Genomic DNA, 13,954 nt, shown 5'->3' on the forward strand with positions numbered 1-13,954 from the left:
GTGTCTATTGTGTGTGTGTGTGTGTGTGTCGTCGTGTGTCCCCCTCCCCCTACTCCCCCAAAAAAGAAGAAAAGTTGAGACACTCCCCTTCATCCGCTAAGCACAGAGGCGTTGGAGTCGCTGCCGTGTCTGGCTCCTCCCCTGCAAAAAAAGTCTAGGCCATGTGTAGCTTCGGCACCTGGGGATTCTTGCGCTGAGGCCTTCCCCTTCCTCTGGCTTCCATACAAGATCTGGTGTGCGGAGGGGGCAGGGGGACTCTGCCCCCGCAAACGAACATGCATCCGAGTGGAGGGAGGTTTGGCTTCCAAAAGAAGGCTGGAGCCTCTCCTCCAGCAAAACGCGAAAGTTGCACGCGTAGGTGTTTAATAACAGTGAAATTTGAGTTGCTTGTGCAGGCCTTCTAAGTTTGCACACTTGTCTGATGAGGACACAGTGACTTGTGGTCTACATTGTCAGTCACGTCGAAAAAATACAGAAAGCTTGTGCTTAGTTTCAGATATTTGCAGCAACTTGTTTGTGGTTCTCTCTGGCCACAGCAGCAAGAACTTTTCGTTTTCTTCCTGAGTTTGCATTTATTTTTCCTTTTTTGTACTGGGAGAGTAAACTCGTCGGTCAAATTACTTAAGAGATTTGATTTTTTTTTTTTTTTTTTTTTTAAATTGCCTCCTATTATAACAATCCTTTAAGTTGGCGTCCGAGACTGGTATTGGTAGTAGCCAGGAAACGGAGGTTGAGGCTGTTTTGCCGTAGCGCTTTGGTGTTTTCACCATTTTGGAAATGAAGATGAATGGCTAAACCCACTAAGATATCAAAGGTGCCTGCTGCTGTAGCAAATCTGCCATTCTTTAGAGATGGCAGATCTTGTGGGGCCTGTCTTGGTTTTTTTTACCACACTAAAGGAGGCAGAGTGGTGGTTGCCGCCCCCTTCTCTTTGTTGCTAGCTCTGGTTCTTTGTTCAGCCTAAAGGGGAAAGGAGGCCCCTGTTAGGGATAATTTTGGTGAGGCTGGGATCTTACTTTTCCTAGGCAAGAGGGATCACTTTTTGCCTTGTTGAAAGGAAGACTGCAGTGATAGCTTAGAAGCTTTCTCTCTGCAAATGTTTGCATGGTTTGGTTTTTTTAATCAATATGCTTTTTTCCTTTTTTTTTCCTTTTTTTTTTTTTTTTTTTTAATAAAGTCAGGTGGTTATAGTTTACTAAATATCAATATCTTCAATTTTTCTGTGATCCCTGGGTTTTGTTACTTGGTGCTAGTGTCAGGCTCCCTTAACAGCCAAAAAGCTATACTAGTGAAGAGGGGGAGGAACTGGAGAAGGAAGAAGTTTTGAGGTGTCAGGATAATGGTGACTTAAAAGCAGCTGTAGCTCATATCTTGCTTGAATATGTAGACTAGGATACATGCAGTTAACAATAATGTAGAAAAGGAGTATCTGTTGTAAAAGTGATTTTAAGAAATGCTATCTCTCTGACAGAAATGAACAACTTTGGAATGTTTTTGGTGTCTTATTTTTGTTGCCAAAGCCAGCAGTTATTTTACACTTCTTTTGGAGATAGAGTTATTAGAAGAAATTTTAGAGTTAATACCTGCATTAAATATTTCCAATGCTAATTTGTGGTTTATCTGGAAATTTTGAGTATTGTGTAACTGTGTCGTACCAGCAAAGTCTTGAATCAAAGTGAGGGGAGTGTTCGGAGCCTTAAATAACTGAAAACCAAAAAATACAAAGGTACCTCAAGCACACAACTGAGGTGGTGGTGTATCTTCAAACATGTCATAACTGAAGTAAGTGACCATTTTTGTCCCTCCACACATACTTTCACTCTGTTCTTTAAAAGAATACACTAAAAGGTGCTGAAAAGTACTAGGAGCATATATCCATATCTTTTGAGATGCAGTAAATTCCTACATGCTTTTTGTGAAGCTCAGTGTGATTGTTGTCTAAAGTTGCTTTTTAAGTTAGCCTGTCACTTACGAAGTTTTCTCAGAGTGTATTGCTGTCAACGTTTTCTGATAATTAACAGTTTTAATAGCCTTCACGCTTAGCTGGAATGAATAAACTTTGGGTAGAAGAAGCTTGATTTCATTTTCTGCAGTTTGTTTGTAACAGACTGTCAGCCACATCCAGTTTGCAGAACTTGCATTGTTTGTGATCGTGCTCAGGTCAGGAATTTTATTTAAATTTGAGCCATTATACTGTGGGAGGAACTAAAAACGTACAGATTAAGATACTTCAGTTGTCTTATCTGAAATCATTTTAATAAATGCTTCTAGTCTTAATATATATGGCCATAGCTTAGCAAAATCTGTTGCTCACACTGCTTAGAACCATGCTAGATATGGAAGGATATTGTAGCTTTTATTCTGGCCTCTTACCCTGTGTCTTCAGGTTGCTGCCGTGGTCTTGCAGCATGTGGCTCAGGTAGTTCAGTGGCCTCTTCCAAAATAGGTATGTGTTGTACAGTTGCCCGTAGCAATGAGGACAGGACCCAGATGGTCTTTCCAACTCTCTGCTCCTGTACAGTAAAGCACAGTTCTAGAGAATCACACAGCAGCTACAGTTAATAAGTGTATTTATTCCATGCCAGTGCACTAACAGTATTGTTTAGATTGCTTGTTGTGCATAATTTTATGTGGGTGTTCAAAAGGCTCTACCTTCATGAAAAATTTGAGAGATCTGCATCAGAATGTGGTTGGTTCCACCCATAAAGACGAGACTAAACCTGTTTTAATAGGGCAGAATGCTACTATATGCAGACATTGTTTAAGTACATTAGCACTTCTAGTTTAAGTTCATTTTATCTGCAGATGTAAGCTTTAACTCAAGTGTGTTTCACGGAAATCAATGTTTTGTGTAGTGGTTTCCAAATACAGCGGTGGTGTCCAACCTCTGCTCAGGGCTCAAAAGTCAGAACTTTGCTAGTCTTCTGCTGTCTGCTTAATTTTTAAAAACAGAACAAAAACCCCAACCCTTCAGATGCTAGTGCAGTAAGTTTAGGCTTGTTTGAATAGCTGTTTGTTGGATTGATCAGGCATTGGTGATCTTTTTTACATTCAACTTTACATGAGTTCACCCGTTAATATTGCAGAAGTCAATCCAAATATAACTGCCACTATTAAGATTTCTTTTTCATGTGGTTTCCATTGTAGTGGTTAGGTTTCTGCACTTAGTGCAGTTCTAAAATACCTCATGATTTCATGGTAACCATACTTAAACTAAGCAGAGATATGGTCAGTGTACATAACAATTTATCTGTATCAAAGTTACAAAGTAATGTAACTTACAAGTTACAAAGTATCAAAAAATATAAGTAAACGTCATATCTTGCCTCTTTGTTCAGGCTTTTAAGACTGTTTTGTAATGGGTTAATTTAAAGGTGTTATTTTTCTATATATCTTAGTAACTAGAGAGACTAATGTGCTTTTTTTGGGGACATAGCAGCTTTTGTTAGTCGGTTATGCGTTTGTCAGGCATAATTGAAGTTCCTTTAGGGCATGTAGCCTCTTGTACTTTTCTATGTATTAGAATATTTAACATCTGTAGACCTTGCTGAAGTCTCGGATAGAGAAGTAAGTGTCTAAAACTAATGTTCTTCAAAGGAATCATGTGGGTTTGTTTTTATTTGATAGCTCTCTTCAGAATTTAGGCGAGTAACTTGTATGAATTGAGAAGGTTGGTTTTTTTTTTTTTTGGAATATATTTGAACCCAGAACACGACAGTGTATGTAACAACTTAATTTTCGGGTAGGTCTTCTGGTCATTTGTTGGTATCATATTTTGCATCACGTGGTGAACAATGCAGGACAGTAAACTTGTGCTAGCATTAAATTGGCACTTGATTCGTCTTGTTTTAGTTAAGGACTCAATTTTTCAGAGATTATGTTGTTACTTCTCAATGGGAGCCACTTAGCTGATATTTTCACTGGTATAAAACAGTAAATTTCAGTCTTTGATGCCTTGCTGTGAAAGATTAATAGATTTGCCAACTTTCTGCATATAATACTTTGCATTTTTTCCCTCTGCTTCCTCTTTCATTTATGTTCTTTTCTTTTGCACTTTTCACGTGCACCCGCACTGGTGAGTGATATAAAATATGCTCATAATACTTCTGTATGATTTTTACCTTTGTATTGACAGGTTTAGGATCAAGTACTCGTACTATCTGCAATACTAGTCTTGTGCACTTGGCCTCACTGTACCCATTTCTTATATATACGCATACGCTAATCAGAGTTGGCACTAAGTGCAAAGTTTTTTTAGCTCCATCAGTGAGCGAGATGTCCCATCCCTGCACACACTAGCTCTTGGTACACCTTGCTTTTCTCCCCAAAGATTCCAGTAAGGTTGTGATATATGAAGAAGAGATACATAAGTTTCAGGATCAGTGGATGAAGAGTTTGTACCAGGAAGGGCACTTTCCCCTTCGATGGGTGGAGGAGAGACTTTTGACAGCTTTGCCTTCACCACAGGATGATGTCTCCAAGATGGGTCCCCTTTGTGATGTGATGTTGGCTGGAAATCAAGGTGCTAATGAAGAAGGAGGAAGCTCTTGCATACCTTTTCCTTCCCCACCCCTGCCAACATACAACATTGCAGCAGTCCCTTGAAACTTAATGGGCTTTTTGTCCCTATGTTTGAATTTTTTTTTTATGAGGCTAATACCAAAACCCTTTTTTGTTGGTGATGCTAAGACTTGAAAGATGTAAATGGTATTGCCTGTTGCTAAAGTGTATTATATTGATATCTATTGTTAGTCATTAGTGCTGACCTCTAATATGGAAGGATCAATATGCTTCTGCCAGATACTCACCCACAGATCTTCTATTTGATTAAATAAGCTCCCATTAAATTTACCAACTTGCCAATTTTTTTAAAAGTTCCGCTTTCTGCTAAAAAATAAAGTGAAAATTAAAGTGTGTGCTTAATTTATTGATTGACTTTTTTTATTATTATTTTTTTAAGTGTACACTGCAGTGTATGGTATGTAGAATATGCTTAATTTTGAATCTGTTTAATTAATTGCAATATATCAAAGGATATGTTGCAAGTATATTTGGGAAGCTTGTTAACGTTTTGGGTTTTTTTTTTCTGTTACATAAGGGAAAATAACAGATCTTACATTTTACATAAGATAGAAAAACATTCTTAATTGTCTGCTTCCTTATCCATCAGCATTCTGAGTAAAATGTCAGTGATAATGACTATACAAGCTGAAGTAGTTAAAATTGAAATGACCTGTTTAAAAAAAAAAAAAAGGTATGAAATACATAGACATTCTTTAAGCCACAAATGCATTTGGCATGAAGTTCCTCAAAACCATCATGTTATTGAAAGTCATTATTGTCTTAAAATTTTCAGAATTTTAAGCTCTTACTAGCTTGAAGCTTTGTAAATCTGGGACTTAACAGTAAAACAAAGTAGGGCTAGTAAATCGTTCATTTCCATCTTCCGGTCATTAGTTTCAAAGAGCCATGGTAGATCTTTCCTAAACACCAAATTTGTAAGGTACTGTTCTGTAAAATGCTTGGAAATGTTTTTGCTGGTGGGAAGGGGTGTGATTATACTTGCTTAATACCTTTTGCTCTTGACCTGCATGTGACCAAAAGTGCAGGGTTACAATAAGTATCTCCAGGTTTTAGTAATTGACAAGTGCTAATCTTCCGCTTAAATACGTAAGTTAGGAGTAGGTCCAGGTTCTTCAAAGTTCTGAACTTAATGCTAAAACTTGGTATTTCCATTGTTGTGGGATGGCTAAGAGCTAGGTGTTGAGCAATTGTTTTTCTAGATAACTTAATCTTACATTACATTAGGTTATATCTGTTTTCCTAAGTGTCCTTACTCTCCTTGTCACTTTGAAAGCTGAAAGCTGGATTTTAGAATGCTTTGAGACTTACAATCTTACTGTAATGCTTGCTTTTCTTGGTAGTTGGTGACACTACTGCAAGCTGACATTTTCCCTTCCTCCTGAGCTGGAGCTCATGTTGAAGAGGTAGCTCATGTTGAAAGCTATTTCATAGCAGTGCTGCTTCTTACCTCTGACTACCAAAATTTGTGAAATAGTATGACATTGTGAAAATAGTATTTCTTTCGTTCCCAGTGGACAAGGCAGAGCATGTTGGAGGATGTGAAAGAAAACTAAAAATTTCAAGAAGGTAAAGTTCCCTAATCCTACCAGGAAATTTGGTCAAAAAGAAAAGAGGCACTGTTTTGAAAAGTTGTTATGGAATTCTCAGCTGAAAGCCATCGACAACTGGACATATCTCCTAGGCTTGTCTATGTTTCCAGAAACATATGGACCGCTAGTTCTATTTAAAATGGTTTGTGTCTTGGGAACGTCAGTATTCAAAGTGGAGGTGTACATGTTCTAACAGTACCTGAGCTGGGGAGAAAACTTAACCTAGCCCATGATAGCAGCCATTCTTTTCTTGGAAGTGAGTGTCAAACTTGTTATCTTAATTGTGTGTCTAGTCGCTCTCCAATTTGACAGAGCCAGGCTACTCTGGATTAGAAGCTTCTGTTAAACTACTGTGGATCCCTAGCAGCCGGTGTCTGGAGAATGTTTGTGCGTGTCGTTGCAGCAGTGGATCTGAAGCTAACTTCTGGAATGTAACTACTAGGGTTAGTAGTTAAGGGCAGGCTGAGGATGGTATCTTAAAATCGGCTCCTGCAAAATGGTAGGTTTTACTACAGCCTCTGTTGTGGTATAATGTGGCTATGTCATCAGCAGTTTCTGCTACCCTCTTAATTCCAGTTTTGTTTCCCATTACTTTATTCTTCAGTTCCTGCCCACTATTTTCTTCATGCTTGATTTGAAACCACTTCTTGTAGGCATCTTTGCTCCCCCACTACTGTCTGTTTGTAGTAAAGGTGTTAGATTTGTCCTCCTTTTTGCCCTCTGCTTCTGACATAAGACCTTTTATGGGCAGTTTGTTTTCCTCATGGCCTTTCTGAAATAGACAGTAGTCCCTTTGTCAGTTTGTTTTGTTTTTTTTATATCATCATACTTGCTTCCTTCTGGGAGTGATTCTTTTAAGTAGCAATGAAAAGTTATTTTGTAATATGAATAGCTATTCATTTGTGTAATATTGACAGGTGATATCGGAAACTATTACTATGGACAAGGGCATCCAATGAAACCTCATAGGATCCGAATGACCCACAACTTGCTGCTAAATTATGGCTTATACAGAAAAATGGAAATTTACGTGAGTATAAGCAATGGAATGTCCACTGAAGCATTTTAAGTTATTTTTAAAGGGCTTCAAGTATTCTTATATTCTCACGCAAATAAATGGAGAGAAGTGGAAGTGGAATTAAATAGTGTATTCGGAGCTCTCTTATGTGGAAATGAACCAGTATTTTATAACTGGTGAGGATTGCAGATTGTTGTCCATGTCTGGAAGAAGTGAGGTAGAGCCCCAGTAGAGACTTTTCACCAGTATTTTTATGATTGGGCGGGTGGGGTGTTGGGGGGACATTGATTCTTTGTGCAGTTAGCCCAATCTACTCTGTTGTATACTAACAACAGAGTAGTCCTTGCTTTATTTAAAACAGCATTACTATCAGTTTCACTGTTCTCCCTTCAAAGTAGATTAGATTTCTTTCAAGTTGTCTGGTTTAGCCAATTGTTAGCTGATTTTGCAGAGCACTGATTATTATTATAACTTGTTCTTGTTATCAGCGACCTCACAAAGCTACTGCTGAGGAAATGACCAAGTACCATAGTGATGAATACATCAAATTTCTCCGATCAATAAGGCCTGACAATATGTCTGAGTACAGCAAGCAAATGCAGAGATGTAAGTGTCAACATTAGGCTAAATCTATGTGTACGTGCTTTGATGGTTAGCATTGTTTAAAGCTAAATATTCACCAATACAGAGGTATGAACATGGCTTAATGGAGTGGGTGGGTTAGAGAAATACTGTAACATGAGTAACGTGTGCCTGCCTTTAGCTACACTAATTTTGGGACTTTTCTATTAAGAGCAGCCATATTGGCAAAAATGTTCTTTAAGCTTATGGAAGGATTTTTGCCTCCCCTTTCACAGGGTGTATTCTAGATGTGAAATAATACTTTCTGTAGGCTTAATGCACAGATTAAACTTTAGTTGTGAGCTGTTTGCGAAAGTGTCTTAAAATCTGTTCTAATGCAAAATCTTTCTGAAAAAGAATGGCTTTTAGAAGAGTAGAGAAGTAAAAATCAATGTGTGAAAATGTGTTTAAGTCAAGAAAAGGAGTTATTCATTCCTGTTGGAGGGAGATGGTAAAAACTGCACATTATTCACTGCTCACCCTTTCTGTTAATTTATTTCTTTAATTATAGAAATAGGCTCAAAGTACTGCTAGGAATGCAGTTTGACAGCTATTATATCAATTTAAAAGGCAGTATTGTAACCTCTTTATGGTGCCTTATTCTCAGCAAATTATTTTTCCAAGTAATTGTGCATTTTTTAACATGACTATGTTAATCAGCACTTCTTCAAAAATCTAAAAATGATCTAACTAACTTCTTGTTAATGAGAAGACAAAGCTTCCTGTGGAAACTAAAAAGAAAAAAAAAAAAAGAAAAAAAGATTATAAAGACTTTATATTGTTTTCAGTGTTTAAAATTTAGCCTGACAAAAATGAGGCGGAAGGGGGGGAGGGGAGTTAAAATGCTGAATGAACTCTGCATTGCATCTGTAAGTGTTATCCATGCATATAGCAATGCTGTTGGAATGGTGTTTTTGAAAAATAATACATTTCTTACGCAGTTAATGTTGGAGAAGATTGTCCTGTATTTGATGGCCTGTTTGAGTTTTGTCAGCTGTCAACTGGAGGCTCTGTTGGTAAGTATAGGTTGTTTGCCAGCTATTTTGTAATTTTACTGCGTTTATGTCAGCAACTTAAAACTTTGATAGTATATTTAAAACTGAAGCAAATAGAAGTTTTTTTTAATAAAGAAATAATAATCATATATCAGTTATTTGACATATCTCATATTTGACAATCGTATCACGGTATTGGTAAGAGATCAGATCTAGGATCAACTTATTTAAAAAACAAGGTACTATTTCATGTAACAGATTTAAAGGCCTTCAGAAGTTTCTGACTGCATTTCCTTTCATTTTTGTGTATGCCTTTTACAGCTGGGGCGGTAAAATTGAACAGACAACAAACAGACATGGCTGTTAATTGGGCTGGAGGACTTCACCATGCCAAGAAATCAGAGGCATCTGGTTTCTGTTATGTCAATGATATCGTGCTTGCCATCCTTGAGTTACTGAAGTAAGTTTTTGATAGGAACAAGATAAAATTATAGAAAGTGTCAAATTCAAGTATTTAAAAGTTTGAAGATATGGGTTGTAATTACTATTTCAGTGAGTTTTCATAGCCCATGTTGAACTCAGAGAGTTTCAATTACGAAAACTCCAAGCTCTGCCTGGTTTGGCTTCAGCAAGAAGTTTAAACTAAAATACAGGCAAGCTGAAGAGATAGCTAATAGGAGATAGGTTTAAAACGGGTATTTGGAAATGCTTCTTTACACAGAGGATAGTAAACTTCTGGAACTTGCTTCTACAGGAGGCTGAAGGAGAAGCAGACAGCAACAACAGATTCAAAAAAGAGATTAGACATAATAATGGACAAGAGGTCTTTAAATGGATGTTAAAGATCCAAGCAACGATGCACTCCGTAAAACTCCATATGCTGTAATTCTAGATGGTGGGGAAGTACTAGGGTAGCAGACTTCAGAAAATGGACAGACTTACATGCTTTCTGTAAATGTTAATCCTTGTTGCTACTCATGGGACAGAATAGTGGGCTAGATGGATCATTGCCCTGACCCCTTAGGGCAGTCATTACACTCACAATCATACACCCATTTGGTTTCTCAAAATGCCTGTTTGTTTCCTATCATTTGAGTCGTTACTAAACCAAACAGGAATATTCAGGGAAGATCGTGCACTGAGCTTCCTTGGATTGTTACATGAATTAATGTGGCTGTTATGAATAAATAATGAATAACAGCTGTGCTGCTGTGACTGCAAAATAAAAAATGAGAGGAGTAATGAAAAAGTGATCATATAATTAACTTCAAGCAGTAATGCTTCACTAAAATTTAAAATCCTGAGTGTTACTTGTACTGCTTCAGGGGACCGTATCCCTTCTAATAACACATAAATCTCATTTTTTTACAAAAAATATTCTAGGTATTTGACTCTTGTGAATGGAGCAGCTGAGTCTGCTGGTAAGGGATGGGGGAAGCATCTGTAATCTGGAAGTGTTTTTTAAAGATGGAAAAAGATTCTAAAGACATTAAGAAATCGTTAATATTAACATATTAAGACATTCATTTTAATGTGCAGCATGTATTCAGGATCTATCTCTGCAGTCTAAGAAAAGCAATGTGATTTTCTGTGGTCCAGTCTTGAATTTTTTACCTTAATGTGCATGTGAAGGAAGGAAACTTTCAAATAATTATGGGTTACCTAACCATAGGAAACTGTCCTGTTCAGTATCTTGTTAAGTGAAAAATCTTAGCCCACCTGAAATTATGGCTGTTCATACTCACATTCTATAGCACTATGGAAAGCATGATGAAAATGCATCTTCTGATGTTGATAGATTTTGTTCTTTACTCAACAACATAGAATTTAAGGGATACTTACTGTTGTTTCCAATGCTATGAGGCTTCAAACAACTGGTTTCTGTATCCATCTCAGATAAACTGATCTGAAACTTGCAGTATTTAAGGAAATACTAAGCAGTAGTGTAATAATTTCATGCTAATAGTAAGTGTGGTACACTTGGAAATAAGAATGTACCTATCTTTACAAGTTGCAGAGGTGAAGAAGAAAAGTCGATGGAAAATAAGTATTTAAATTTATTTTTGCAAGCTTACGGAACATGGGTTATTTCTGCTCCTGGCACTATGCTGTTTGAAGTGTGCACTAAGAGATGTTTTAGTGCAGACTGTTGGCAATTATTGAGAAGGCAGAAAGAAATGCCCTGTGAAAGGGGCGAATTCAGCAGATGTGAACAACGAAGTGGTGAGAACAGAAACACAAGGTATAGCTTCTACGGAGTGAGACAACTTGGGGTAAATACTAAATACATTACATACTTAAATTACTTATTTTGATGAAGATAAACTTATTTTCATTATTACCCAAACTGTACTGAGAATTCTAAGAGCATATGGTCACTTCAACCAAAATCATCAAAATGATCGTAATCTTGGATTTTAGTGTTTGGTTGGGTTTTTTTGTTAGGTTTTTCCGTGTTGGGTATCAGTGTATTATGAACATAACAGATAAGGATGATTTCTCATGCATGATTTTCTTTCTAGGTATCACCAAAGAGTGTTATATATTGATATTGATATCCATCATGGTGATGGTGTTGAAGAAGCATTTTATACCACAGATCGTGTCATGACAGTATCATTCCATAAGTATGGTGAATATTTTCCGGGCACAGGGGACCTTAGGGTAAGGTTGAACATGAAATTTCCTTAGGTGATAAATTCCCTCTTATTTTCTTCCTTGTAGATACTGTTTTAGTGCTAGGCCACAATAACTATGTCCAGTAAAAATATACAGCAGTAAGTTTTCAGAAAATGTTAGTCTAGAGTGATAGATTTGTTGAACCTTAGAACAAAAAAATACAGGGTAGTGGGGAACTAAATTACTCACTTCTACACAAAATCAACACCTTCACTTCTGGATAAATTGTCTGAAATTTTAGTTCAAATATATAATTAGTTTGCTTCACTCAGATTTTGGGAATGTCTCTAGGAAGACAATGTGGTATATTTATAATGATTATCTGTACACTTTAGTTCTGCACATACAGTGAAAAGTAGCTGTTCGGAGATCACATGGCTTCAAAACTTACTTCAAATTTTAGAATAACTTTATGCCAGAGCTTTAATAGTCACAAAGCTTCAGTTGCAACTTTAATTTACTGTGTTCTATTTGCCTAGTAATACAGTTGGCTCGTTTTTGGAATATTTCTTATGTCATAAAGTGAGTTTCAAGTTCTCATGATGCTCACTGCTGAAGAACATGCCCCACAGGCAATTGTGTACTAAGCCTTATAGCTAGCTTGAGGGAGGGAGCATTGGCCTGTGAAGAATTATCATTTAAGCTGTTGTAGAATCTTTGGCAAAGCTGAGAATGGAAACCAATTTTCCTGGCCCTTCATATTAATTTTAATTTAGTTAGTCATTCTTCATGTTAGACTCTTGCCCATTAGAACAGGAGATTGTTCCACTTCACAACTTTAAAGAATATTTCAAGTATTACGATTAATACATTCCTAGCTTCAAACTCTTAAATTAAACCTCTTTTTATCAGAGGTACTCCCAGGTCACTCCTCTGGTATTAGCAACTTTGTATGTACAGTTAGTAATTTTTTTAAAAAATTGTGAACAATTCTGAAAAATGCTGTGTTGGGAAAGAATTCACTGTTTTCCTACTGTCTTAAAATTAATTCAAGAGATGCAGATATTTGTGTTTCTGCTAATATTCCCAGAAGGTGTGCTCCCCAGTGTGCTGATGATACCCAGAGGACACAGGAGTAAATGAAAAGTGAGCTTTAGATCAGTGGGGTGCTAAGTGTTCATTTCAGTGTGGTTGTTGGAGCTGAATGTTATTACGGTTGTTAAATTTTGTTAAACTGCATTCTAAATTGATTTAGGTAGAAATCAGATTAGGCATTGTTTTTATCCATGTGGTTTAACTTGACTGGCCACAAGGTGGTAGTGGTGCTTCAAACAAAAAGCAGCTCAGACCAGGATGTTTATAAGGACAAGCTGTTGTTGCTGGATTTGGCTAGAATTTTTTTTTTTTTTTTGAAGGGTTAGATACATTGGCTTTTTAGAAACAGCACTTCCCGTTGACAGAGAAGTTTATGGATTCTTCACCTCACCACACCCAGGACAAAGAATTTAAAGATACACAGTTGAAGTAGAATAATATTGTATGTTATTCAGATGTTTTTTAGCGCAGTGTCAGTTACAAACAGTACCTTAAGCATGGTAACTTTTATTCTGTGCTGCTAGCTAGTATTTTGAAACGAGCATTGTCTGCATATAGACTTCAGCAGGCTTTATTGCAATTACTACATCCCCATAGGAAAAAAAACATTAGCTTTTTCCTATCCCCAGAGGTTGCAAAGCTAATTGAACTAAAGGGAGAACTAATTCTCTGAAAAGTCAGTGTTCCTTCTGGAGACAGTATTGCACTGCTTGCTTCTGCTCAACTTGATCTGCTGTTGCTGGGTATTTACATCAACTTTAACAGCCAAATCTTATCTTTGTTTTTGTCAGTGGGCTCCATTCAAGATTGTTTCTGTAATTCTTTAGTTAGTTGGTCTTGTTTGCTGATCAGGTTACAGTTATTTGATGCAGGAACAAATCATGCATCAGCCTATGATTTTGTGATTGCAGCTCCATCCATGTAGCTGAATCTCACAGAGGTTGTCTAGTTCAGTTGCATTCATCCATTTTCTACTGATGGTATTGTGCAGTCTAAACTTCCAGTGTCCTTAGTAAGTTATTTGACTTTCTACACATCTTAGATGATAGCACTAATCTTGTCTTATATATACATAGATAGGTCAGTTGAGACTGTAGCGCTACCTAGAGGCTCAGGTTCTGTGAGGAAATTTGATCCATTGAGCAACTACCAGAATGCTATATTGTTTCTTTAGTGTATGTAACCAATGCAAATGTTACTAAAAACATCTGTTGAGTAGCTCAGGCTGGAAAGCAATTATCCTGTGTAGTGGGAAATTGTGTGAACGTTTGGCTTTGCTATGTTTTAAGATGAGATCGATTTAATGATTTCTTTTTTTTTAATCTGGAAAGCAAGGCACTATCACCTCAGAAAAATCAGCATCTGAAAGCCTAGGTGATTCACTCTGGGAGATTCTGGATAACTGTCATGCTCCAAATCAGCCAGAGGGTTCA

General features: G+C 37.1%; 1 protein-coding gene across 1 annotated transcript in view; it reads left to right on the top strand.

Moving 5' to 3' along the window:
* Nucleotides 1-7,090: 7,090 nt before the first annotated feature.
* Nucleotides 7,091-13,954, top strand: part of HDAC2 (histone deacetylase 2) — a 16,568-nt gene continuing 9,704 nt past the window's right edge. Inside the window, exons 1-5 of the mRNA XM_009581596.1 lie at nucleotides 7,091-7,203; nucleotides 7,680-7,797; nucleotides 8,754-8,828; nucleotides 9,129-9,267; nucleotides 11,330-11,471. Of these exons, the coding sequence (XP_009579891.1) occupies nucleotides 7,129-7,203; nucleotides 7,680-7,797; nucleotides 8,754-8,828; nucleotides 9,129-9,267; nucleotides 11,330-11,471 (549 nt within the window). The 5' untranslated portion in view covers nucleotides 7,091-7,128. The remainder of the gene's footprint in view (nucleotides 7,204-7,679; nucleotides 7,798-8,753; nucleotides 8,829-9,128; nucleotides 9,268-11,329; nucleotides 11,472-13,954) is intronic.

This window comes from Fulmarus glacialis, unplaced genomic scaffold (assembly GCF_000690835.1).
Source record: "Fulmarus glacialis isolate BGI_N327 unplaced genomic scaffold, ASM69083v1 scaffold18827, whole genome shotgun sequence".
In the NCBI taxonomy this organism is placed as follows: domain Eukaryota; kingdom Metazoa; phylum Chordata; class Aves; order Procellariiformes; family Procellariidae; genus Fulmarus; species Fulmarus glacialis.